This window comes from Triticum urartu, chromosome 7A, assembly GCF_056163025.1.
Source record: "Triticum urartu cultivar PI428250 chromosome 7A, HENAU_Tu73, whole genome shotgun sequence".
Classification (NCBI taxonomy): domain Eukaryota; kingdom Viridiplantae; phylum Streptophyta; class Magnoliopsida; order Poales; family Poaceae; genus Triticum; species Triticum urartu.
Genome location: NC_141879.1, coordinates 558,148,347 through 558,175,321, shown reverse-complemented (window position 1 = coordinate 558,175,321; position 26,975 = coordinate 558,148,347). Strand labels below are relative to the sequence as shown.

The 26,975-nt window shown below is 55.4% G+C and overlaps 1 protein-coding gene across 6 annotated transcripts; it reads right to left on the bottom strand.

Moving 5' to 3' along the window:
* Positions 1-1,022: 1,022 nt before the first annotated feature.
* LOC125524174 (uncharacterized) lies at positions 1,023-26,576 on the bottom strand. Of its 6 annotated transcripts, none has more exons than XR_015611989.1 (3): positions 26,166-26,542; positions 24,659-24,725; positions 1,023-1,345 (listed from the first exon to the last, which is right to left on the bottom strand). XR_015611989.1 is itself a non-coding variant. In XM_048689247.2 (3 exons), the coding sequence occupies exon 3, from the start codon at positions 21,682-21,684 to the stop codon at positions 18,502-18,504; it is 3,183 nt and encodes a 1,060-aa protein (XP_048545204.2). In that variant the 5' UTR covers positions 21,685-23,321; positions 24,659-24,725; positions 26,166-26,575; the 3' UTR covers positions 18,492-18,501. The 6 variants fall into 6 exon arrangements, 5 of the variants coding, with proteins under 5 accessions (XP_048545204.2, XP_087393463.1, XP_087393464.1 ...); XM_048689247.2 differs by lacking the exon at positions 1,023-1,345 and adding an exon at positions 18,492-23,321 and having other exon boundaries at positions 26,166-26,575; XM_087537337.1 differs by lacking the exon at positions 1,023-1,345 and adding an exon at positions 18,492-23,869 and having other exon boundaries at positions 26,166-26,574.
* Positions 26,577-26,975: the final 399 nt, after the last annotated feature.

Below are 26,975 nucleotides of genomic sequence, written 5' to 3'. Positions count from 1 at the left end.
CTTGATCATAAACCCACAATTCATCGGATCTCGACAAACACACCGCAAAAGAAGATTGCATCGAATAGATCTCCAAGAAAATCAAGGAGAACTTTGTATTGAGATCCAAAGAGAGAGAAGAAGCCATCTTGCTAATAACTATGGACCCGAAGGTCTGAGGTAAACTACTCACACATCATCGGAGAGGCTATGGTGTTGATGTAGAAGCCCTCCGTGATCAATGCCCCCTCCCGCGGAGCGCCGAAAAAGGCCCCAAGATGGGATCTCACGGGTACAGAAGGTTGTGGCGGTGGAATTAGGTTTTCGTGGTGCTCCTCGATGGATTGGGGGTACGTAGGTATATATAGGAGGAAGAACTAGGTCGGTGAATCCACAAGGGGCCCACAAGGGTGGAGTGCGCGCCTAGGGGGGTAGGCGCGCCCCCTGCCTTGTGGCCTCCTTGTTGATTGCTTGATGTCCACTCTAAGTCCTCCGGATCATGTTTGTTCTAAAAATCACGCTCCCGACGGTTTCATTCCGTTTGGACTCCGTTTGATATTCTTTTTCTGTGAAATACTGTAATAGGCAAAAAACAACAATTTGGGCTGGGCCTCCGGTTAATAGGTTAGTCCCACAAATAATATAAAAGTGTATAAATAAGCCCATTAAACATCCAAAATAGAATATATAATAGCATGGAACAATCGAAAATTATAGATACGTTGGAGATGTATCAGGTGCCCCCCTCCACCATAATCCACCTCGGTCATTTCGTAGCGGTGCTTAGGCGAAGCCCTGCGTCGGTAGCATCATCATCACCAACATCACGCTGTCGTGTTGACAGAACTCTCCCGTGAAGCTCTACTGGATCGGAGTTCGTGGGACGTCATCGAGCTGAACGTGTGCTGAACTTGGAGATTGGTCGCAGCATGCGTTTAGTACTTGGATTGGTCGGATCGTGAAGACGTTCGACTACATGTGACACCCCCAATTCAATCATACACGCAAACATGTACAATCAAGATCAGGGACTCACGGGAAGATATCACAACACAACTCTACAAATAAAATAAGTCATACAAGCATCATATTACAAGCCAGGGGCCTCGAGGGCTCGAATACAAGAGCTCGATCAAAGACGAGTAAGCGGAAGCAACACTATCTGAGTACAGACATAAGTTAAACACGTTTGCCTTAAGAAGGCTAGCACAAACTGGGATACAGATCGAAGGAGGTGCAGGCCTCCTGCCTAGGATCCTCCTAAACTACTCCTGGTCGTCGCCAGCGGCCTGCACATAGTAGTAGGCACATCCCGAGTAGTAGCAGTCGTCATCGACAGTGGCGTCTGGCTCCTGGACTCCATTGTCTGGTCGCAGCAATCGGGTATAGAAAGGGGGAAAAGGGGGAGCAAAGCAACCGTGAGTACTCATCCAAAGTACTCGCAAGCAAGGAGCTACACTACATATGTATGCATTGGTATCAAATGGAAAAGGGGTAGCATATGTGGACTGAACTGCAGAATGCCGGAATAAGAGGGGGATAGCTAGTCCTACCGAAGACTACGCTTCTGGTAACCTCCATCTTGCAGCAGAAGAAGAGAGTAGATGGTAAGTTCACCAAGTAACATCGCAATAGCATAATCCTAACCGATGATCCTCCCCTCGTCGCCCTGTGAGAGAGCGATCACCGGTTGTATCTGGCACTTGGAAGGGTGTATTTTATTAAGTATCCGGTTCTAGTTGTCATAAGCTCAGGGTACAACTCCAAGTCGTCCTGTTACCGAAGATCACGGCTATTCGAATAGATTAACTTCCCTGCAGGGGTGCACCACATTTCCCAACACGCTCGATCCCCTTTATCCAGACACACTTTCCTGGGTCATGCCCGGCCTCAGAAGATCAACACGTCACAGCCCTACCTAGGCACAACAGAGAGGTCAGCACGCCGGTCTAAATCCTATGGCGCAGGGGTCTGGGCCCATCGCCCATTGCACACCTGCATGTTGCGAGGGCGGCCGGAGAGCAGACCTAGCAACCTCCATTACAAAGGAAGTTACATTACGCGGTCCAACCCGGCGCGTGCCGCTCAATCGCTGACGTCACGAAGGCTTCGGCTGATACCACGACGTCGAGTGCCCATAACTGTTCCCGCGTAGTTGGTTAGTGCGTATAGGCCAGTAGCCAGACTCAGATCAAATACCAAGATCTCGTTAAGTGTGTTATCTTGAAGTAACCACGAACGCCGACCAGGGCCAGGACCACCTCTCTCCTAGGTGGTCTCAACCTGCGCTGTCGCTCCGCCACAGTGTAACAGTCGGGGGCCGTCGGGAACTCAGGCCCACCACTACCTGGATGGAGCCACCTGTCCTTTCAACCCCCACATCGGAATCACATGCGGGTACTCTACGAGCCGACCCGACTTTAGTCACCACCTGTATAGTATGTATATATGTATGTATATACCCGTGATCACCTCTCGAGTGATCACGGCCCGATAGTATAGCATGGCAGACGGACTAGAATGTAGGGCCACTGATGTAGTACTAGCAACCTATACTAAGCATGTAGGATTGCTGGTAAGGTATCAACAGTTGTAGCAACAATGACAGGCTATGCATCAGAATAGGATTAACGGAAAGCAGTAACATGCTACACTACTCTAATGCAAGCAGTAGAGAGAGAATAGGCAATATCTGGTGATCAAAGGGGGGGCTTTCCTGGTTGCTCTGGCAAGAAGGAGGGGTCATCGACACCGTAGTCGAACTGGAGTCGCCGGCAATCTCGGGGCCTACCGAAAAGAAGTAACGGAGGGGGAATACAATAAATAATAGAGCAACCAAAGTATCACAAAGCATAACAAGACAATACGCGGTGCTAGAGGTGACCTAACACGGTACGAGGTGATACCGGTGAAGGGGGGAAACATCCGGGAAAATATCCCCGGTGTTTTGCGTTTTTGGACAGATGAATCGGAGGGGGAAAGTTATGTGTTTGCTATTCTAGGGATACGTGGCGGACGAACGGGCTACGTATCCGGATTCGTCTCGTCGTACTGAGCAACTTTCATGTAGAAAATATTTTCATCCGAGTTACGGTTTATTTTCTATGGATTTTTAAAGATTAAACCATTTCTGGATTTATTTATATTAACTGAAATGGAATTATGACATCACCAAGGTGTCAGCATGACATCAACGGTCAACTGTGACCGTTGACCGGTCAAACTGACAAATGGGGCAAATTCGTCAATGACTACTAGCTAATTCACAGTAGTTAGACTAATTAGCAGGTTAATTAATCATGGTTAATTAGTTTAACTAAATGATCAGGTTAATTAAGTACCATTAGTTTAATTAATTAATTAATTATTTTAATTACTATAAATATATTTTTATTGTTTTTTTAAACTCCCTTTTTATATAAAACAAGGGCGTGGGGCCCGCTGGCAGTGGCACAAGGCCACCCCAGCGGGGCGGGTTAACGGGCGAAGCCCCTGGGGCCGGGCGCAGGCCCCGGGCGGGTGCTCGCCCAGCCGGGCCGGCGAGGCCATGGCCACGGCCGGTGGCGGCCCCGGGCGGGTGGTCGTCGGTGGGTGGATGCACGCGCGGGACGCGGCCGCAGGCGGCGAACGCGGAACACGGCGGCCGGGTGAGCGGGGCCGCGGGCAGGACGACAAGCACGGGGAGCGACGAGGCAGCAAGTAGAGGCAGCAGCAGGGCGGCTCCGCGGTCACGGCGCAGCAGAGGGAACCAGGGCGGAGCACGGCGGCAGGGTGGGAGTGGGGCAAGGATGCATGGCCAGGGGGTAGCCATGGCGCGCGGATGCAGCCAGGGATGTCCGCGGCGGCCGGAATCCGGCGCTAGCAAATCCGGCGCTAGGAGGGGCGGTAAGAAGAACGGGTGCACGCGTTGGCTTACTGGGAGCTCCAAAAGCACGACACGGTGCTCGGACGCGGTCACGAGGGGGCTGTGGCTTGCGGCGGCAAGGTAGTTGCGGTGGCCGGGGTCAGAGCTCGCGCGGGGGCCAATTAAATGAGCAATCGAGCGGCGAGGAGTGGGGTAACGGAGGAGATGCTCACTGTGGTGCTCGTGGGCGCGTCGGGGAAGCCGAGGAAGCTCGGGAGGCGGCGAATCGCGGCGAGGACTGTGGTGGTGCAGACGGAAGAAGAGGACGATGGGGAGGCTTGGAGGCGTCCTAGCTCGAGCCCTTCGGCGTGGTGATGGAGATGACCATGACAGAGCTCTCGGACGCCTCCTCGTGGCTCGGGGTGACCGGTGGCCGCGAGCTTTACCGGGGCGTGTCCATGGCGGCGCTCGGACGCGCGAGGCAGAGAGCAAGGGCGAATCCGGGGAAGATCCGATCTAGGGTTCAAACGAGGGGGCGCAGGGGACCTTATCTAGTTCGAGGGAGGTGATTGGAAGGCGCGGGATGGCCAGCACGTGGCCATCGCGGCCACGGGCGGCTGCTCGGCGTCCACCTCCCCTCTGTGAACAGAGAAGGAAGACAACAGTGGTGGTGGTGGGCTGGACTAATTGGGCCAGGCACTGTGCACTTGGCCCAGTGCACAATGGTCGGTGTCCCCCCTTGTTTTAATTTTCTTTTTATTTATTCTCTTACTTGTATTTTCTCCATGTTTTGCTTTTTAAATAAATACCAATTGAGTTTTGTTGAAAACAAAACTTGTCACATAAATCAAGAATTTTTTTGAAGAGGCCCACAAAGTTTCAACTCAATTGGTATTGTATAATTATTTGTGGAAAATGAAATAGCTATTTTATTTGCTGTTGGACAACTTTATATTTTACTAGGGATTACCCGGTGAGTCAAATGATGTTGGTTTCAACATGACAATCGATCAGGGGGATTTATATTAAAATCCGAACATTTTAGTTTTATAGTTTGAGGAAAATAATAACTTGACTTGTCTTTAAATTTTGAATTTGAACTCGGTTAGGATCAAAGTGATGTTTAGCAAATTAATTACGATGACATGGCATCATTAATGGGTGATTACCGTAGCTTAATTATCCGGGCATCACAATTCTCCTCCACTACAAGAAATCTCGTCCCGAGATTTTAGAGGTGGGATAAGGGGGAAAGGTCTGGTTACGAAATTCTAACGAATCTTATCGGTCTTGGTTGCTCTTTTCAAAGAGGTCGATCCATAGCATTGATGTCTTCATTCCCATGCATCAATATATCATGATGAAGTTGTCGTCCTTTCTTCGGGAACTCCATCGTACTTACGAAAGAATAAGGGGGTATTTCGGGAGAACGGACCTATACAAGGTTGTCTGTTTGGTAGATAACATCAGGGAAGGTGGCGGAAAGTAACTCTCGAATGCAAACTTAAGACAATATCGAGAGCAAGGTAAGTAGGTACCATGAGAAGTTTCGAGTAGGTAGGCAATCATTCGATGCCTGAAACCAAGTGTGAAAGGGGTCTAGAGCAACGAGAATAAGTATTGCGTCCGCTACCAGATTAGATCACCTCTAGGAAGGTGGCTGGTGATCTTCATACGAAGCCAATCATGAGGAATAACTACGGAGATAGGGGTATACAGGAGAGTCAGGTTTTGATCCTGTGGAACTGTGGGTTATGGGCCCATCATGTGGGTTAAAAGTATAAAGGGCGGTAATGTCTTGCACGATCATGTAAGCAAGGCATGTCAGAGGATAGCCTGTCAGTTATGTCGGCAACAACATCGGTACCAAGGGCGAGGGACGAAGAGAACCATTTTCCTGCTCTTTGAACGAGGCAGACTAGTAGGCAAAGTTCTCGTCCATCAGCGGTTACCGAAAAGTCATCAATAGTAGAAACAGGGTCTCACTGACAGAATTGTACACCGAGGTGTTTACATAAGCAGGAGAATATTACTGCTTAGATCATATAGACCTCAAGAAAGGTTAAACCAAGCAATGGAAAGGAAAATATGATTATCAGATTAAACAGAACAATGGAAAGGAAAATTGTGTTTAAACACATATTTCAGGGGTATATCCTTCCCAAGGGAAAATAGGGCATGATATCCATGACGGGATATAATGTAGAAAACCCTTTAGGAAAGGGGGAGAACTTTCATGACATTACCCATACAACGATGTTAGGATAATTGATGAAGAAAATGCAGCATGGTGCTTCAAATGTTCTTTTTGAAGTTCGGAGTACCACATACATGTTTCAAGATAGCATTGACAAGGTCTTCAAGCTAAGGTCAGAGCTTGGATACACAAAGGATCCATCAGGAAAAACTTATAGAATAAGTCTCACAATTTCCTCATGGAAGCATGGATAACCTTACTGAAAAGGAAACTATAACAATAGGTCCTCCGACCAGGTGTGTTAGGCATGACATCATCTTACCGGGTCATATAAAGACCATGTTATAACTCTTGGAAATATGTTCCAACCATTATATCTGACCAAGATCCAGTTCTGATTGGCGTCAGGATACCACAGACTCGGGATGCATGAGAAGAGAGGTGCAACCAAGTTGTCAAGATGACATTGTAAGATTCTCGGGAGTTGAACTATGGGAGCGAGTTCCAAAACAAGAGTTCATCATTAAATCAAGGAGAGGTGAGGAGGTGGTTTATTGACTCAGCGACAATTCATTGAGATTCTCAACAGATGGATTTCCACTCTTATGTGAACGAGGAGATATCATTTGTCAGATCAAATGATATAAAGAGGCATGCTCAAGGAAAACATGCATAGTTAAACATTGGTTGAAAGGTGCACCCGAAATATGGGCTGGGTTGCACGATCAATGTTAGAATGGTGACTCAATAACGAAACTATCAGCCATTCACTTTGAAACAATAGGGTTGCTAGAGATATTAAATTCTTACAATAGAGTTCACTCAACACGGGGGGCAAGAAAGAATGGTGATGGCGAGAAGCATCACTACATCAAGAATTTCTTAAGAGGTGGTGAAATTCTCACGACATTCTTAACATAACAGATGGTAATACTCCAAGGTAAAGAACAAATGCTGGATAGAAGGATCTCAAGGTATAACACGAAACATGAACAAGTTTGTGTTGAACGGAAGGCAATAAAGTGGTCGATTATAACACAAATCATCGAGGGCAAGGATGGTATTTCGCATCATGAATTCAATTGATATCCTGGAAGGAGTCAAAATGTTGACGATGATCACGACATACTTGTCGAGGGGTTTCATGAGGCTATAATCGATCACCGATGAGATCAAGCACAATGAAGGGTGAAGCAAAAGTTATCATAACCATGGGTATGAAACAAACTCGAAATCAAGTTTGCTATTCAAGGAGAAATGATATGGCAAGGAAGATCGACGTAAGATTAGCTCACTGTCGAAATTTGTGCTCCGTGAAGAAGGACCAGGTAGCACAGTTAAAAATTAGCCCAATAATGGTATAGCCGATCAGGCTAGGAATGACGTGAAGGATTATTAAACTCATAAGCAATGAAAATTGATTAGGGTTATCGAACCGGAATGCGGAATCGGTTCACATATCGGTGTTCTCGGTTGACGACAACCTAGAACCCAGAAAAAATTGGAATCGGTGAGAAATAACAGTTGATGAAGAACCCATAAGAAGTTATGCAGTTCCATGACATTATCAAGATATCATAGTGTAATACTCGATGGTAGATCAAAGTAAAGGTTGGACATGTGCAATGATCTGCACAAGACATGTACTTCAACGTGTCCGATAAATGGTATTAATGAGAAAATATGGTCAGAACCATGATTGCAAAGGACCAAACATAGATACAGGACGAACTTATAACAAGGGTATTATTATCATTTACAAGAAGCTTCGATGATAAGTTCCACATCGGGTCCATGGGCATGAACGCAAAGGCTCAAGGTCGACTCCCACTTCTTCAATGCATAACCTTTCATTTTACTTCTCGCTTTTGATGAAGCTGTAGTGTAGAAATTTTATCTAGCAAAATACCAGGAGAGTATGACTCGTGAAAACTTTCGAGTTCAGACATAATAAGGAAGGCATAGGTTCAACCCGTCAGGGTATCATGGAAACATATACCACAAGCTTCAATAGTAAATACCACCAGCTCAAAAAAACAGAGCATGGTTGAGAAAGCAAAGGATAAAATTTACCAAAGGCTTTATATATCCGTGGGAAGGGTCACAAGGTTACTTGAATATGAAGGACGGTGTCAGACAAAATCCATCAAAGGATCTAGTGGTCCATACAGGATCTGATGTGAGCATCGGTACTCAACCAGAGGAAGAAAGAATGCAAGGAGATCAGATTATAGAAGCAACTGACTAACTCAAAGCTCAAATGCAAAGGAATTATGAATTCTAAGACAAGTGATTAGAAGCAATGCTCTAATTAGGGATGGATAAGTTGAATAGCCTTAGGGGTACAATCAATGGCAATTTGGTTGGTCGAGATCCAGCTCATTTTAAAATGACATCTGAGCCGAAAGGATAATCCTAGGACTCGACTGATGATCATGAACATTTGCAACCTATTGAATCAATGGACTCAAAAATGATAGTGACCAAGGATACCAATAAGATTAGTATACTTATGGGGTTAACCATAATGCAAGCGAGCAAGAATTTCAAGAACAACTGGCGGTTGAGGATTTTCGAAAGATCAAATTGTGTTTCAAAAACCTTTGTGAAACACATGAGCAACTGGGGAGAAACAAATCCTTGGTGTGTGTGTGATGATTAATTTGTGGGTGTATTCAGGTGACAACGAACCGCAAGGCAGTAGGCACAAGGATTCTCGGAACAACAACGAGTATTTCAGGGTATCTTGTAATAACAAGAGCAACTAGGGACTAAGGTAAGAATGGCAAGTGCATGTAGTTATCTATAGGTGTTGACGGTGGAAGGGAGTTACAAACGCAATGAGCACAAGTTCTCGGGATAACATCGGAGAGTATCTTCTGAATCTTCTAGTGCAGCAGGCGATCATCTGTAATAAGATGCTCTCCGGGTGAAAGTGATTGTCGGGTGGTAGGTGCGACATATGCCAACAGGTGGCTTATCATTGTGGGAGCCAGTAAGACATCGCCGGTGCCTGGAAACGGGATAAGGCGAAGACATGCACGCCGGCGGATCTTACCCAGCTTCGGGGCTCTCCGTGGAGATAACACCCCTACTGCTGCTCTGCGGGGTCTCCGCATGATCACTAGATGAACAAGTAGCTACACAATGCTCCTTGAGCTGTTTGGTGGGAGGAGGAAGAAGGGCACGGCTAGCCTGCTTCTTCTCCTTGTGTGGTGTCTAGGATTAGTAGGGGGTCGAACCCTTTGCATGGGTGCCCCGGGGGGTTTATATAGGCCTACTCCCCAGGGGTACAATGGTAATCCGACTGGGCGCGGGGCCCAGCCGTCTGTGACTGCGCTCGCCGGCTTCTGCGCCGGCTGCTGGGGCCCGCCGACTGGTGGGTCCCGCCGGCTGCCGGCCCCTTGGTCGACAGGCAGGCCCCACTGTCCAGGGCCTGGTTAGCGGCTGGTTACTGTGGCTCCATCTTGGTGACGTGGGCTTCGTCGTGGTAGGCGCGGCTACAGTGCCGCCGCCCGTCGGGCGATCGTTGTAGCCTCACCGCGTCTTGTCTCCTTAATGGGGCGTCTCCTTCGAGGGAGGTGGCAAGTCGGCTGCGGGGAGCCGGCTCTGTCTTGGGCCGACTGGTTGGAGGCATGGCCGCCTTCGGGCATCTCTCTGCCCAAAGGGGTCCACCATCTGTGGGCCATGCTGGCAGCCCGTCGTGGGTGACATCAGGGTCAACGTGGCAACAGTGCCGCGCCGGACGGGTCATGGCCACTCCGTACGGCGCACTGTGCCAGGCGTGCTCCGGGATTCGGGGGTGGCAGGCTTTACTGTAGCCACGCCCCGTCGCACCGCTGTTAGGTGGGTGCAAACTTTGACGGTACGGTCTCGACCGCTTTATGGGAGCCGGCTTCTTGGAGTCGGCCTTCTCATGGCCGGCTTCCCGAAGTCGGCCCTCCCGTGGCGTTCTTCATGAGGGCTAAAGTCGGGCCGCCTTCCGAAAGCCGGCCTGGATGGCAGCCAGCAAGGGGAAGGCGGCTCCATGTCTTGGATTCTTGAGAGCCAGACGGGCTCGTAATTTTTTTTTTCAGAAGGGCTAGGGGAAGCCGGCTAGGCTACCCATGGCTATTTACTCCGACAGTAGTCCCCGAAGCTGATCGAGCTCCGAGGCGGACAAAGGGACGAGAAGCTTGGTCAGCTTCCCATCCTGAAGAGCCGGCTTTGCGGGTGTATGCCGACTTCAGAGAGCTCCGCGTCTTGCAGGCGGAAAAGGGGGCGACCTGCGTGCTGACCGCGGGCCCTCCCGCGGCCACGTGGCGGCGAGATCCTGCCAGCGCACGCGCGCGACGGGACGCCGCCGCAGGCCCGGGCCCGCCACTCGCAGGCCTTGGTCCGAGCGCGGATCTTCCGTGGCCCACATGGACCGCTTGCCTTCCCGCGGCGGTTTTATTTCGCCGTTAAGGCACAATAAGCGCGGGACGTGGGGGAGCGGGCACGATCGATCCCCACGTTTCCCCACGCCGCACCTCCTCGGATCCGCCATGCGAGCCTATAAGTAGGGGGTGGAGGGGGAGCGGCAGAGGTTCGCACGCTCCCTCTCGCTTCGCCCCTTATCGTCTTCGTTTCTTCTTCTCGTTGCCGCCACAGCCTCCCGTCTCAGCGCCGCCGCGCTTCCACATCGTCTCGCTCCCATGGCACTGTCAAGCTCGTGGGACGGCTCCAACGTCCATGAGGACCACGTTGAGTTCCTCTGCCAGACTCGGCGCCTGCCCGACGCCAACCTTGTGCGGGTCCGCCTGGCGCCGAAGACGGAGATTTCGCCGGCGCCGGAGGAGGGCGAGTGGGTCGTCTTCCGCTCGCACTTCCTGCGCGGCTTCGGCCTTCTAGCGAGCGGATTTCTGCGCTCCTTCCTCGAGTTCTACAACCTTCAGCCGCATCACCTCACGCCCAATGCGGTAATGCTACTGTCGGCCTTCGTCTCCCTCTGCGAAGGTTTCTTGGGGCTGCTCCCCACGCTGGAGCTCTGGGGGGAGTTCTTCCAGAGCAAACTCGGCACCATCGTCGCAGGAGTGCCCGCCCCCTGCGGGGCCTTCATCGCCATGAGGAGGGCGGGCGAGAACAACCCGTTCCCGCCCATCCCCCTGATCCAGTCGGTGAAGATCTGGCAGAAATCATACTTCTACGTGAAGAACGTCGCCGAGCAAGGAGACCACGTCAACCTGCCGGCTTACGTAGCTGGCGCGCCGGCTGGGAGGCAGCCTTCATGGAGTTTCCGATCCCGGTCGCTGTCTCAGTCCGGGAACGCCGCCGTCTCCCGGCTTCGGGTGATGATCCAGTCGGAAGGCCTGAGCGGGGCCGACTTGGTGGCCGCCTTCGTGGAGCGCCGGATATCCCCTCTCCAAAGCCGGCCCCACATGATGTGCCAGATGAGCGGCCGCTTCGACCCAAGCCGGCTGAGCACCAGGGAGATGCCTCACGCGGAGGTATCGTATATGGTAAACTATATCTCCAATTGCAAGCTCGCCGAGCACTGGCGATACGGCAAGGCGACGTATTCTCGCGCCAACCCTCCGCCCGTGGTAAGCTTTCCTTTCTTTCTTCTTTTCATTGGTAGACGGCTTCATGATGGCCGGCTTCTAATCAGTCGGTCCTTCTTACCAGAACCCCCTTCTCCCGCCGACGACCGGGACAGCGGGGATAGAACGCCAGTATGCCCCCGACCGCACGGCGGACGACGTCGACGATCCGGACTTGGGGGCGGCCGCCATGGAAGACGCCATCGTGGGGGACGACGCCGAGCCCGGGGGCTCAAGGCTCACCGCGAGCTTCGAGGACTGGCCGGATGATGCTGAAGCCGAAGTCGCCCCGCGTCGCCAGCCGGCAGCCGACCATCAGGGCGCGGGCTCGTCCATCGCGCCGGCTGTCGGCGATGGCGCACAGAAGCGCCGGGCCGCTTCAGGCCTCTTCAGCAGTCGGCCGAAAAAGTCCAAAGCCTCCACCGCGGCGACCAAGCGAGACGAGGCGGCTGCGAAAGCGGCCCGCTTCCGCAAGGCGGTGAAGCAGCCTCAGGCGGTCTCAGCGTAAGTCGCCAATTGCCTTGTTGCATGCTCTTCATCATTCTCTTCTTGTTCGAGCATTCTTCTTAACTTCTTCTGCTTGATGGACAGGGCGCCGCTTTCCCTTGAGCGTGGTCCGGGCGGCTCCGTAGTTGGGCCGACTGGAGGTTCTTCAAGCTCCCGCCGCGTGGACCCCCGCGCCGACCTCAGGGAGGCCACAGAGCGGAACACCCGTGAAGCGCGGGAGGAGCGCGAGGCGGCGGAGAAAGCGGCCGCCCAGGCGGCGAGGGAGCAGGCCAACGCGGCAGCCAAGGCCCAGGCGGAGGCGGCGACCGCGGAGACGGAGGCGGAGGGTTCGCACAACCAGCCTCCGCTGCTCGCCATTCCCCTCCGAGCCGTGGCCCCCGACACCCCATTGCCCTTGGCGGAGGAGATCGTCCAAGACCCGCCGCTGATGGAGAGGGGGGAGGACCCCGTGGCCTTTGCGAGGAGAACGCCGCCAGCAGCGCCAACCGGAGCGGGCCAAGGCGGCCAGTCGTCAGCGGCGCCAGAGGGGCCGGCCGGGGGCGAGCCGGAGGACAGAGCCGGCCTCGAGGTGCAGCCGGTGACGGGCGGCGCGCAGGGGGAGGCGCCGCTCCGCCGGAGTCGCGCCGAGTCGCGGGCGCAGGCCAGTCAGCGGAAGATTTGGAGGCGGCCAGCACTGCCACGTCTGAGTGGACTCCCAGCGGGGGGACTGGCGAGCTGAATGTGGCGGCTCAAGGGGTCCGGAGCCGGCTGCAAGCTCAGGCCGCCCTGCTGCAACAGTACACCCAGGAGTTCCTGTCGACGCGAGCCACCATCCGGGTAAGTCCTTCATTCTTGGCCGCTTTGCTCTCTTAATTTCTTCCGTGGGGGCGCGTCAGCGCACCCACTGGGTGTAGTCCCCGAGATTCGGGCCGACTGCTGCGCAGTCGGGTCAGATCTTTCTTGACGGCTACCTTATTTTTGCCTCTTGTCTGAACTTCCAGGAATATCACAACCTCCGTGCTGCCGCCTTCAACTCCCAGGCTCGGGAGTTGAGCCGGAGGACCGACGACCTGGCCGACAGCCGAAGTAAGTACTCGATCTTGTCTGTCTCCTGTGGGGGCGCGTCAGCGCACCCACTGGGTGTAGTCCCCGAGATTCGGGCCGACTGCTGAGCAGTCGGGTCGGATCTTTCTTGACGACTCTTTCCTTATTGATTTTTCTTTTTCTTTGTCTTCAGAGGCCAACGCCGACTTGAGGAAGGAGCTCGGCGAAGCGAAAGCCGCCCTTCATACCAAGGATGCCGAGTACGCTGCCTTGGTCCAGGAGCGTGATCGCCTGGCCAAGAAGCTGGCCGACCAAGAGCAGAGCCACAAGGCGGCCCTGCAGAAGGCGCAGGCCAGCGAGGCCGCCCTGAAGGCAGAGTTTGAGACCGAGGCGGCGAGCTGGGCTGAGACCCGGCGAGCACTGGATGAAGGCTTCGGCCGCATCGAGGACTTGATCGACGGTAAGCCGCCTTCCTCGCTCCTCTCCTGCCCATTGCCGCCTGGTCTTTGGCTTAACTTGTGCTGCTGCTTATCTTTTTGTGCAGGCTACTTCCCCGGCTACTCCGCCTTCGCCGCCCAAAGCATCGAAGCCCATCGCGAGGCGCGCCGTTAGGCGGGGGCCAACATCGCGCCGGATGCGAACCAGACGCTTGAGGAGCAGCTCTTGGCTGTCCAGGCGCGGTCGCAGCCGGCTCATCGGATGCTTCACCGGCTCCACGCGCCGGGGCGCAAGTGTTGGCCGCCGTCTGGCCCGGCGAGACGATCCCCCGCACCCCAAGCCGGACTGCCGACTGGCTGGAGGTCGCAGTTGGTCGTTTCGAGGCTTGGAAGGCGTCGGCGGCCCGCCTCGGAGCCGGGCGGGCGTTGGAGTTCGTTCGAGCTTGGTACCCAGGGCTGAGCCTGGACCAGCTGCGCACTTGGCGGATGGAGGCCGACGCGGAGCTGGAAGAGGTGAGGCTGGCTATCGCCCAACGGGCTTCGACGATCGCCGAGTGTATCGACATCAGCGTTTTCGCACCCGAAATCGACGATGACGGTGTTGCCCAGCCGGAGGAGTGGTTCGGGCTGAATCCGGCGGTGGGCGAGGACTCGGCAGATGAGATCGCCTCCAGCGACGAGGGCAAGGATGACGAGGAGGAGGACGGCGAAGACGTCGAGCCGGCTGGTGGAACAACCGGCCGACTTCAGGCCGACCGTGCCTCCAGCAACGAGGCGCGTGGAAGCGCGCCCTCTGCAGGAGGCGGTGACCAAGCCGAAGTTTGCCAGCCGGCCGCTCCTTCAGCCGGCCCGACCGTCTCTGCCAACCAGCCCGGCTCGTCGGTTGCTCTGCCAGCTTGACCTGCCGTCTTTACTTTTCCTGCTTGTTGTCTTTTGAACAATCTTCATTAAGTTTTCGCAGTTCCACCCACTAGGGGTGTATCCAAACTATGTTGAATGCTGGCCTCTCGGAGGTCTTTCATGTAAATATTGTTATGTGCATGTTTGGTTTCCATTCGCGTATGCTTTTTATCCTTAGGCCTTTTCCTTTGCCGCCTTCCCTCTTTGGGGAGGCAAGTACTTGAGCTTTCTTGGATTGAAGTGAAGTGAATGGAAACCGGCCGGCCGGCTACTCTGGTAGCCAGTCGGCGGTGGGAGAAAAAACCGGCTTTTGTTATATTAGTCCGTTAGTCCCTAGCCGTTTTTCGTGTGGGCGCCCGTTCCTGCCTTTAACTCTTGCCAGCCGGACAGCCGGTTCTTCGAACTACGACTTTTGGCAAGAGAAGGCTTGGGAGCCGGCACACTACTTGTCTGACTGCGGGTAGGACTTCTAATATAACTCCAGTCGGCCAGTCCCCGAGCCGACTAGTCGAACCCGGTGCCGGACGGAACAAGTAAATGAAATGACAAGGTCATAAGCATGATACTTTTCATTCATAGATAAGGGATGGCAGTCCCCGAGTCCTCCTCGGGGAGCCTATTGTCTTGTACTTAATACAAAAGTTAGCGTGATACATACTGCATTTTAACTGTAAAATCTTCGAAGGAGGTTGGCGTTCCATGGTCGTTCCGACTCCTTGCCGGAGTCGTCTCTCTTGCGTGCCTTCGGCTTCTGTGCGTCGATCAGGTAGTAGGAGTCGTTGCCTAGAGCTCTGCTGATGACGAAGGGGCCTTCCCAAGGGGCCGAGAGTTTGTGCTGGCCGGCTGTTCGCTGGATCAGCCGGAGCACAAGATCGCCCTCTTGGAAAGATCTTGGCCTGACCTTCCGGCTGTGGTAGCGGCGCAAACCCTGCTGGTAGATGGCAGACCGGCTGAGGGCTAACAGCCGGCTTTCTTCCAGCAGGTCGACGCCGTCTTCTCGTGCTTCCTTGGCCTCCGCTTCCGTGTACATGGTTACTCGGGGCAAGTCGAACGCGATGTCAGTTGGGATGACCGCCTCGGCACCATACACAAGGAAGAAAGGGGTGAAGCCGGTTGACTTGTTTGGTGTAGTGCGCAGACTCCGGAGGACAGCCGGCAGCTCATCGAGCCAACAGCCGGCTGAGCGCTCCAGAGGTACGACCAGTCTGGGCTTGATGCCGGAGAGGATGAGGCCGTTGGCTCGCTCGACCTGGCCGTTTGACTGCGGGTGGGCGACGGATGCTAAGTCCAGTCGGATACCTTGGGCTGAGAAACGTGCCAAGGCTCCTTTGGCAAAATTCGTGCCATTGTCGGTGATGATGCTGTGTGGCACGCCGTACCGAGTTGTTATGTCTGCGATGAACGTCACAGCAGTCGGCCCATTCAGCTTCTTGATCGGCTTTGCCTCAATCCACTTGGTGAATTTGTCCACGGCGACGAGCAAATGCGTCATGCCGCCGCGCGCCGTCTTGAATGAGCCCACCATGTCTAGTCCCCAAACGGCGAAGGGCCAAGTGAGGGGAATGGTCTTGAGTGCCGAAGCCGGCATGTGTTGCTTGGAGCTGAAGAGTCGGCACCCCTTGCAATGTTTAACTAATTCTTTGGCGTCATCCAAAGCGGTCGGCCAGAAGAAACCATGGCGGAAGGCTTTGGTGACAAGTGATCTTGAGGCCGCATGGTGGCCGCATTCTCCTTGGTGAATGTCTCTGAGGATTGCAATGCCCTTCTCTTGCTCGACGCACCGTTGGAGGATTCCAGCGACACTGCGCTTGACTAGTTCTCTGTTGACGATTGTGTATGCTCCGGTTCGACGTTGGACTTGTCTTGCTTCTGTTTCGTCAGCCGGCAGATCTTGGTTTACTAGGAAGTTGAGGATGGACTGAGCCCATGACGGAGCCGCGACTTCTTCTACTGCCAATGTGGCTACTGCCACCAGGGTGGGCGGGCTGGGTGGTGAAATGCTGGAGTCGGCCGCCGGCTGTTGTGCTGGTGCAGTCCCCGAGCCGGGTGTGGCAGTCCTCGAGCCGGTTTCCGAAGTCCCCGGGCCGGCTGCGGGAGTCTCGGGGTCGCCTGCTTGGTTCTTCGAGCCGGACCCGGCCGCATCGGGATCAGGCGGCACGAAGATGGAGTCGGACTCTGGAGACGGCTTGATAGATGGCTTGAGGAGGCGTTGTAGAGCGACGCCGGTTGGTATTGCTTGCCGAGTAGAGCCTATTCGAGCCAGGGCATCGGCTGGCTCGTTGTCGGCTCGCGGTACGTGGAGGAACTCGCATCCTTCAAAGTATCCGCTGAGTTGTTGGACCAGGAAGCGGTAGCTCGCCATATTTGCGTCCTTGGCGTCCCAGTCGCTGGATGATTGCTGGACCACCAGGTCCGAGTCGCCATAACATAGGATCCGGTGAATGCCAAGTTCTTTGGCAAGCCGGAGCCCGTGTATGAGCGCCTCGTACTCGGCCACGTTGTTGGAGGCGGCAAAGTGGATCTGTAGCGTGTATCTGAGCTTGTCGCCTTTGGGAGAGGTAAGGACGACGCCGGCTCCCAAGTCGGTGCGCATCTTGGACCCGTCGAAGTGCATGCGCCAATGGGTGGAGTCGGGAGCCGGCGGCAGGTACTGGGTCTCGGCCCAGTCGACGAGGAAGTCGGCCAGTGCTTGGGACTTGATGGTGGTGCGGGGCTGGTAGAAGATCGTGTAGGGGGCCAGCTCGATGGCCCATTTCGCCACCCGGCCGGATGCGTCCCGGCTGCCTATGATCTCGGCCAGCGGGGCGGTGCATACGAACGTGACGGGATGCTCTTGAAAGTAGGGCTTCAGCTTCTTGGCGGTGAAGTACACGCCGTAACACATCTTCTGGTAGTGCGGGTAGTTCTGCTTTGAGGCGGACAGCACCTCGCTCAAATAATACACCGGCCTCTGGACCGGCTGGGCTCGGCCTTCTTCTGGGAGCTGGACTACGATGATGGTGCTGACCACCCGGCTGGTTGCGGCGATGTAGAGGAGCATGGGCTCTTTCTCAGTCGGCGCCGCCAGAACGGGCGGCGTGGCCAACATCTTCTTCAGCTCGTGAAAAGCTTGGTCGGCCTGGTCGTTCCACTCGAAGTGAGTGCTCTTCTTCATGAGGCGGTAGAGGGGGAGAGCTTTCTCTCCGAGCCGGCTGATGAAGCGGTTCAAGGAGGCCAAGCACCCGGTGAACTTTTGAATGTCTCGAAGCTTGGTGGGATCACCATTCTCTCGATGGCCTTGATCTTCACCGGGTTGCATTCGATGCCGCGTTCGGAGACCAGGAAGCCTAGGAGCTGGCCGGCTGGCACTCCGAACACACATTTCTCGGGGTTGAGCTTGATTTGGAACCGGCGTAGGTTCTCAAATGTTTCCTTGAGGTCTCCCAGCAAGGTGCCGCGCTTCTCCGTCTTCACCACGATGTCGTCCACGTAAACGTGAGCGTTTCTGCTGAGCTGCTTGAGGAGGCACTTCTGCATGCAACGCTGAAAAGTGGCACCGGCATTTCTCAAGCCGAATGTCATAGTCAGGTAGCAGAAGGCTCCAAATGGCGTGATGAAGGCGGTCTTCAGGCGGTCGTCCGGATCCAGCTTTATCTGGTGATATCCTGAGTAAGCATCCAAGAAGCTCAACAGCTCGCATCCGGCTGTGGAGTCTATCACTTGGTCAATCCTTGGCAGGGCAAAGGGATCTTTGGGGCAGGCCTTGTTGAGGCTTGTGTAGTCTATGCACATGCGCCACTTGTTGTTCTTCTTCAGCACGAGGACCGGGTTGGCGAGCCACTCTGGAAAGAAAACTTCCATAATAAAGCCGGCGGCCAGAAGCCGGGCTATCTCCTCCGCTACAATCCTGCGTTTCTCCTCCGACAGTCGGCGAAGGGGTTGTTTGACTGGCTTTGCGTCTTCTCGAACGTGTAGTTTGTGCTCGGCGAATTTCCTCGGAACACCCGGCATGTCCTTGGGGGACCATGCAAAGATGTCCCGATTCTCACGGAGGAAATTGGCGAGCTCGCCTTCCTATTTGCTGTTCAGGTTTGCCCCGATGACGGCAAACCTCTCCGGGTGCTTAGGGTCAAGAGGTATCTTCTTCATCTCCTTGGCCAGCTGGAAAGATCCTTGAATATCATGCTCCTTGGGGTCGGGGGACACGGCCGACTGCTTGCCGGCTATGGCCACGACTCGGTCCAGCATCTTCTTTTCTTCGGCAATCACAAGGGACTCGGCCAGCCGGCTGCTGGCTGCTGCGCACTCAGAGGACTTCTTGTAATCGCCGGCTATGGTGATGACGCCTTTGGTGCTTGGTATCTTCATCTTGAGGTATGCATAGTGGGGAACTGCCATGAATTTGGCCAAAGCAGGTCGGCCAAGCAATGCATGGTAAGGGCTCTCCAGGTCCACCACTTCAAACCAGATCGCTTCCCGGCAGAAATGCTCCTTGTCCCCGAAAAGTACATCAATCTTGATCTTGCCAATAGGGGCGCAGGACAGGCCGGGTACGATGCCATGAAACACTGTCCGAGTAGGCATGAGTTGCTTCGTCTTGACGTTTAGCTTCTCCAGGGTGTCACGGTACAGGATGTTGATGCTGCTCCCGCCGTCTATCAACACACGAGAGAAGCGGGCGGCGCGTCTGTCTGTTGCAAGGGTGGCTTCCAGGACCAAGGCATAAGAGCCTGGAGACGGCATCACCTCTGGATGGTCGGCCCGGCTCCAGCTGATGGGCTTTTCTGACCAATGCATGTGTCCGGCGGGGTTGGCAGCGACCACGCTGACTTCCTGGTGCTCTCGGCGTTTGCTGCGCCGGTCTTCGGGCTGGCTTGTAAAGACGATGTAGGTTGCTTGCTCATCAAGGAATTCGTCGTGCATGGCTCCGACTGCGGGCCGAGCGGCCGGAGGCGGCGGGGCCGGAGGCGGCGGGCCGGCAGGCGGAGGCGGCACGAGCCCCTCGCCTTTAGAGATTCGGGTGAGCCAATGGCACTTCCGGGTTGTGTGGTTGGACGGCTTCGCGCCGCTGTGGAACTTGCACGGGGCGTCGAGAGTTTGCTCGTAGGAGAAGGCGGGCTGCCAAGCCGGCCTGCCGCCCTTGGGCTTCTTGGGCGCCGGTCGCCCTTTAGGCGGCGCGTCTTCAACTGTGGCCACCTGCCGACTGGCGGGAGGCAGCGCGGGGCCCTTGCGCTTGTGGTCGTTCGAGTGTGGGCGTCGGCCGGAATCCCCAGCCGGCGTCTTGGGCGCCGGGTTAAGTACTTTCCCGGACGCGTCTACCCGAAACTCGGTCTTCATCGAGGAGTCGGCGGTGGCGTACTTGTCCGCTATGTCCAGAAGCTCGTCGAGGGTAGTCGGCTCGTCGCAGAGGAGCTTGTGCTTGAGGAGGGTGCCTTCTCGGCATCCGGCTGTGAAGTATTCTATGGCTTGCACCTCGTGCACCCCTTCGCAAGAGTTGCGAAGCTCGGCCCAACGCGTGAGGTAATCGCGAGTGGACTCGGCGGGGCCTTGTACGCACAAGGAGAGCTGTCTGGGCTTGGGAGCCCGCTTGTAGGTGCTGGTGAAGTTGCGGATGAAGGCTTCTGTGAAGTCCAGCCAGCTGTTGATGCTGCGCGGCTTGAGGCTGTTGAGCCAGGTCCGCGCCGTGCCTTGCAGCATGAGGGGCACGTACTTCACGGCAACGCACCAGTTGCCGTTGGCTATGCTAACCGCCGTGGAGTAGTCGATCAACCAGTCTTCTGGCTTCACGGAGCCGTTGTACTTGGGAATGTCTCTTGGGAGCGAGAACCCTTTGGGGAAGGGCTCGTCGCGGATGCGGGGGCCGAAACAAGGCGGGCCGACATCGTCTTCTTCTTCCAACGCCAGGGATCGCGCCAGGCGGTCGATCCGGTGGCGGGCGTCGTTCTCGCCGACTCCTTCGCGGCGGCCTAGCCGGCCGCTGAGAGTCGGGTGCGCCACTGGCGGCGGGGCGGGATATCTCTCTCCACGGGGTGGAGGCGGAGGCGGGTTGCCCCGCCATTCCATGGCTCGGGGATGGCCGTCCGCGTCTCGCTCGATGGAGATTCGGGTCCGGCTGCGGCTGGCAGCCGGCTCTTTCTCACGCCGCGCGCGGGTGTTGCTCATAGTCGGTGTCCGGGACGTCGCACCGTGATCTCGGCGTGGGGGAGGGCTTTCCGCGCGGGCGTCGGCTTCGTGCCGCTGCGCGGCTGCATCGATCAGCTGTTGGATGCGCCGGGTCATGTGGGGGAGGTCTTCGGCCTCCAAGCCGTCCAACTCGTCTACGGCCGTCTGGGCGGCACGCAAGTTCTCGAGTGGAGTGGCATAGACCGGGCGGTCGACTCCCAGCGTGTCGGCGATGACGGCGCCGCGTTGCTTGACAAGGCCGGCCCGGCTTGGCACGCCCGGGGCCGGCGTGCCGAAGGCGGCGCGGTCGGCTTCGCGCTGGTAGGCCTCAGTGAGGCGTCTTACGGAAGCCAGCCTCCGGCCCTCTGCGAGGAGGGCGAGGCGGCATGCCTCCAGTGCTTCGTCGTCGGCACTAGCCGGGAGGGGGGTGAACAAGTCGTGGGCCGCCGCGTGCGGGGCGTCGTGGGCGCTCTCGTCGGCCGGGCCGCCATGGCCGACAACCATCACTTCGGTGGTGGCAGCGTCGCAGCCACCGGCTCGGGGAAGCGGGTCGTTGTAGATCGTGACGTTGGTGGGGAAGGTGTCGAACGAGGCCGCGTCGGAGTCGACAGGCATCGGGTCGGTGGAGCCAACCGACTCCAGGTCCACAGCGGGCTCGCTGGAGACATGGAGCTGGCCGAGAAGGTTGGCGAGGTGGTCGGTGCCCACATCGGAGGCGAGCTCGTCGGAGATGAGGGTTTCGTCGAGTAGATCGGCGAGGCTGCTCGCCGCGCAGACGCTGGTGACGCCTTGCAGCGTGTCGTGGCAAGCGCCATCGGGCGTGCCGGGCTGGCTACGCTCGCGGGGGAGGAAGAAGGTTCCCGTCCAGAACAGGTCTCCGGACGACGGTGCACCTGGCCCCACGGTGGGCGCCAAATGTCGGGTGGTAGGTGCGACATATGCCAACAGGTGGCTTATCATTGTGGGAGCCAGTAAAACATCGCCGGTGCCTAGAAACGGGATAAGGCGAAGACATGCACGCCGGCGGATCTTACCCAGCTTCGGGGCTCTTCGTGGAGATAACACCCCTACTGCTGCTCTGCGGGGTCTCCGCATGATCACTAGATGAACAAGTAGCTACACAATGCTCCTTGAGCTGTTTGGTGGGAGGAGGAAGAAGGGCACGGCTAGCCTGCTTCTTCTCCTTGTGTGGTGTCTAGGATTAGTAGGGGGTCGAACCCTTTGCATGGGTGCCCCGGGGGGTTTATATAGGCCTACTCCCCGGAGGTACAATGGTAATCCGACTGGGCGCGGGGCCCAGCCGTCTGTGACTGCGCTCACCGGCTTCTGCGCCGGCTGCTGGGGCCCGCCGACTGGTGGGTCCCGCCGGCTGCCGGCCCCTTGGTCGACAGGCAGGCCCCACTGTTCAGGGCCTGGTCAGCGGCTGGTTACTGTGGCTCCATCTTGGTGACGTAGGCTTTGTCGTGGTAGGCGCGGCTACAGTGCCGCCGCCCGTCGGGCGATCGCTGTAGCCTCATCGCGTCTTGTCTCCTTAATGGGGCGTCTCCTTCGAGGGAGGTGGCAAGCCGGCTGCGGGGAGCCGGCTCTGTCTTGAGCCAACTGGTTGGAGGCGTGGCCGCCTTCGGGCGTCTCTCTGCCCGAAGGGGTCCACCATCTGTGGGCCACGCTGGCGGCCCGTCGTGGGTGACATCAGGGTCAACATGGCAATAGTGCCGCGCCGGACGGGTCATGGCCACTCCGTACGGCGCATTGTGCCAGGCGTGCTCCGGGATTCGGGGGTGGCAGGCTTTACTGTAGCCACGCCCCGTCGCACCGCTGTTAGGTGGGTGCAAACTTTGAGGGTACGGTCTCGACCGCTTTATGGGAGCCGGCTTCTTGGAGTCGGCCTTCTCATGGCCGGCTTCCCGAAGTCGGCCCTCCCGTGGCGTTCTTCATGAGGGCTAAAGTCGGGCCGCCTTCCGTAAGCCGGCCTGGATGGCAGCCAGCAAGGGGAAGGCGGCTCCATGTCTTGGATTCTTGAGAGCCGGACGGGCTCGTAATTTTTTTTCAGAAGGGCCAGGGAAAGCCAGCTAGGCTACCCATGGCTATTTACTCCGACAGTGATCATGAGATCCTAATGTTAGATTTAGCAAAATTCATTTAATCCGAAAATAAGAAAGATCAGAGTCACAGAGTATAGACGAGGAATAAAATATCCTAATACCACTCAATGGCAACGTGGGCCCATGGGCCGCACAGCCATGTTAGTAAAACAGTTTTCATCGACTAGACTCAATTTGGCCAAGGAGTGTGGAAGGGGGATTCCTACAGGCAGTCGGCTCTGATACCAACTTGTGACGCCCCCGATTCAATCATACACTAATCATACACGCAAACATGTACAATTAAGATCAGGGACTCACGGGAAGATATCACAACACAGCTCTACAAATAAAATAAGTCATACAAGCATCATATTACAAGCCAGGGGCCTCGAGGGCTCGAATACAAGAGCTCGATCATAGACGAGTAAGCGGAAGCAACAATATCTGAGTACAGACATAAGTTAAACATGTTTGCCTTAAGAAGGCTAGCACAAACTGGGATACAGATCGAAAGAGGCGCAGGCCTCCTACCTGGGATCCTCCTAAACTATTCCTGGTCGTCACCAGCGGCCTGCACATAGTAGTAGGCACATCCCGAGTAGTAGCAGTCGTCATCGACAGTGGCGTCTGGCTCCTGGACTCCATCGTCTGGTCGCAGCAATCGGGTATAGAAAGGGGGAAAAGGGGGGGCAAAGCAACCGTGAGTACTCATCCAAAGTACTCGCAAGCAAGGAGCTACACTACATATGTATGCATTGGTATCAAATGGAAAAGGGGTAGCATATGTGGACTGAACTGCAGAATGCCGGAATAAGAGGGGGATAGCTAGTCCTATCGAAGACTACGCTTCTGGTAACCTCCATCTTGCAGCAGAAGAAAAGAGTAGATGATAAGTTCACCAAGTAACACCGCAATAGCATAATCCTAACCGATGATCCTCCCCTTGTCGCCCTGTGAGAGAGCGATCACCGGTTGTATCTGACACTTGGAAGGGTGTATTTTATTAAGTATCTGGTTCTAGTTGTCATAAGGTCAAGGTACAACTCCAAGTCGTCATGTTACCGAAGATCACTGCTATTCGAATAGATTAACTTCCCTGTAGGGGTGCACCACATTTTCCAACACGCTCGATCCCGTTTGTCCGGACACACTTTCCTGGGTCATGCCCGGCCTCAGAAGATCAACACGTCGCAGCCCTACATAGGCACAATAGAGAGGTCAGCACGCCGGTCTAAATCCTATAACGCAGGGGTCTGGGCCCATCGCCCATTGCACACCTGCATGTTGCGAGGGCGGCCGGAGAGCAGACCTAGCAACCTCCATTATAAAGGAAGTTACGTTACGTGGTCCAACCCGGCGCGCGCCGCTCATTCGCTGACGTCACAAAGGATTTGGCTGATACCACGACGTCGAGTGCCCATAACTATTCCCACGTAGTTGGTTAGTGCGTATAGGCCAGTAGCCAGACTCAGATCAAATACCAAGATCTCGTTAAGCGTGTTATCTTGAAGTAACCGCGAACGCTGACCAGGGCCAGGCCCACCTCTCTCCTAGGTGGTCTCAACCTGCCATGTCGCTCCGCCATAGTGTAACAGTCGGGGGCCGTCGGGAACTCAGGCCCACCACTACCTGGATGAAGCCACCTGTCCTTTCAACCCCCACATCGGAATCACATGCGGGTACTCTACGAGCCGACCCGACTTTAGTCACCACCTGTATAGTATGTATATACCCGTGATCACCTCCCGAGTGATCACGACCCGATAGTATAGTATGGCAGACGGACTAGAATGTAGGGCCACTGATGTAGTACTAGCAACCTATACTAAGCATGTAGGATTGCTGGTAAGGTATCAATAGTTGTAGGAACAATGACAGGCTATGCATCAGAATAGGATTAACGGAAAGCAGTAACATGCTACACTACTCTAATGCAAGCAGTAGAGAGAGAATAGGCGATATCTGGTGATTAAGGGGGGGCTTGCCTGGTTGCTCTGGCAAGGAGGGGTCATCGACACCGTAGTCGAACTGGGGTCGCCGGCAGTCTCGGGTCTACCGGAAAGAAGTAATGGAGGGGGAATACAATAAATAATAGAGCAATCAAAGTATCACAAAGCATAACAAGACAATACACGGTGCTAGAGGTGACCTAACGAGGTACGAGTTGATACCGGTGAAGGGGGGAAACATCCAGGAAAATATCCCCGGTGTTTTGCGTTTTTGGACAGATGAATTGGAGAGGGAAAGTTACGTTTTCGCTATGCTAGGGATACGTAGCGGACAAACGGGCTGCGTATCTGGATTCGTCTCGTCGTTCTGAGCAACTTTCATGTAGAAAACATTATCATCCGAGTTACGGATTTTTAAATATTAAACCATTTTTAGATTTATTTATATTAACTGAAATGGAATTATGACATCAGCAAGGTGTCAGCATGACATCAGCAGTCAACTGTGACCGTTGACCGGTCAAACTGACAGATGGGGCCCATTTGTCAATGACTACTAGCTAATTCACAGTAGTTAGACTAATTAGCAGGTTAATTAATCATGGTTAATTAGTTTAACTAAATGATTAGGTTAGTTAAGTACCATTAGTTTAATTAATTATTTTAATTACTATTAATATATTTTTTATTTTTTAAAAACTCCCTTTTTTATATAAAACAGGGGCGTGGGGCCCGCTGGCAGTGGCACAAGGCCACCCCAGCGGGGCGGGTTAACGAGCGAAGCCCCTGGGGTCGGGCGCAGGCCCCGGGCGAGCGCTCGCCCAGCCGGGCCGGCGAGGCCATGGCCACGACCGGTGGCGGCCCCGGGCGGGTGGCCGTCGGTGGGTGGATGCACGCGCGGGACGCAGCCGCCGGCGGCGAGCGCGGAACGCGGCGGCCGGGTGAGCGGGGCCGAGCGGGGTCGCGGGCAGGACGACAACCGCGGGGGGCAGCGAGCAGAGGCAGCAACAAGGCAGGCGCTGCACGTGGGCGAGCAGCGGGGGAGCGAGGCCGTGTTAGGGGCGCGCGCGCGAGCTGCGGACGGCAGGCGAGCGTGTGCGCGTGCGGGCGGCTCGAGCGGTAGTAGCAGAAGCAGGGCAGCAGGAGCAGCAGCTATGGTTGCAAGCGCGCGCGAGGCAAGGCGCCGGGCGCTGTGGGGAGGCTCGGCGGTCACGCCGCAGCAGAGGGAACCAGTGCGGAGCACGGCAGCAGGGTGGGAGCGGGGCAAGGAGGCATGGCCAGGGGGTAGCCATGGCACGCGGATGCGGCCAGGGATGTCCGCGGCGGCCGGAATCCGGCGCTAGGAGGGGCGGTAAGAAGAATGGGTGCGCGTGTTGGCTTACTGGGAGCTCCAGAAGCACGGCGCGGTGCTCGGACGCGAGTCGCGAGGGGTTGTGGCTTGCGGCGGCGAGGTAGTTGCGGTGGCCGGGGTCGGAGCTCGCGCGGGGGCCAATTAAATGAGCAATCGAGCGGCGAGGAGTGGGGTAACGGAGGAGATGCTCACTGTGGTGCTCGTGGGCGCGTCGGGGAAGCCGGGGAAGCTCGGGAGGCGGTGAATCGCGGCGAGGACCGTGGTGGTGCAGACGGAAGAAGAGGACGATGGGGAGGCTTGGAGGTGTCCTAGCTCGAGCCCTTCGGCGTGGTGATGGAGACGACCATGACAGAGCTCTCGGACGCCTCCTCGTGGCTCGGGGTGACCGGTGGCCGCGAGCTTTACCGGGGCGCGTCCATGGCGGCGCTCGGACGCGTGAGGCAGAGAGCGAGGGCGAATGCGGGGAAGATCCGATCTAGGGTTCGAACGAGGGGGCGCAGGGGACCTTATCCAGTTCGAGGGCGGCGATTGGAAGGCGCGGGATGGCCAGCACGTGGCCATCGCGGCCACGGGCGGCTGCTCGGCGTCCACGTCCCCTCTGTGAACAGAGGAGGGAGACAACAGTGGTGGTGGTGGGCTGGACTAATTGGGCCAGGCACTGTGTACTTGGCCCAGTGCACAGTGGCCGGTGTCCCCCTTGTTTTAATTCTATTTTTTAATTTTCTTTTTATTTATTCTCTGACTTGTATTTTCTCCATGTTTTGCTTTTTAAATAAATACCAATTGAAGTTTTGTTGAAAACAAAACTTGTCACATAAATCAAGAATTTTTTTGAAGAGGCCCACAAAGTTTCAACTCAATTGGTATTGTATAATTATTTGTGGAAAATGAAATGGCTATTTTATTTGCTGTTGGACAACTTTATATTTTACTAGGGATTACCCGGTGAGTCAAATGATGTTGGTTTCAACATGACAATCGATCAGGGGGATTTATATTAAA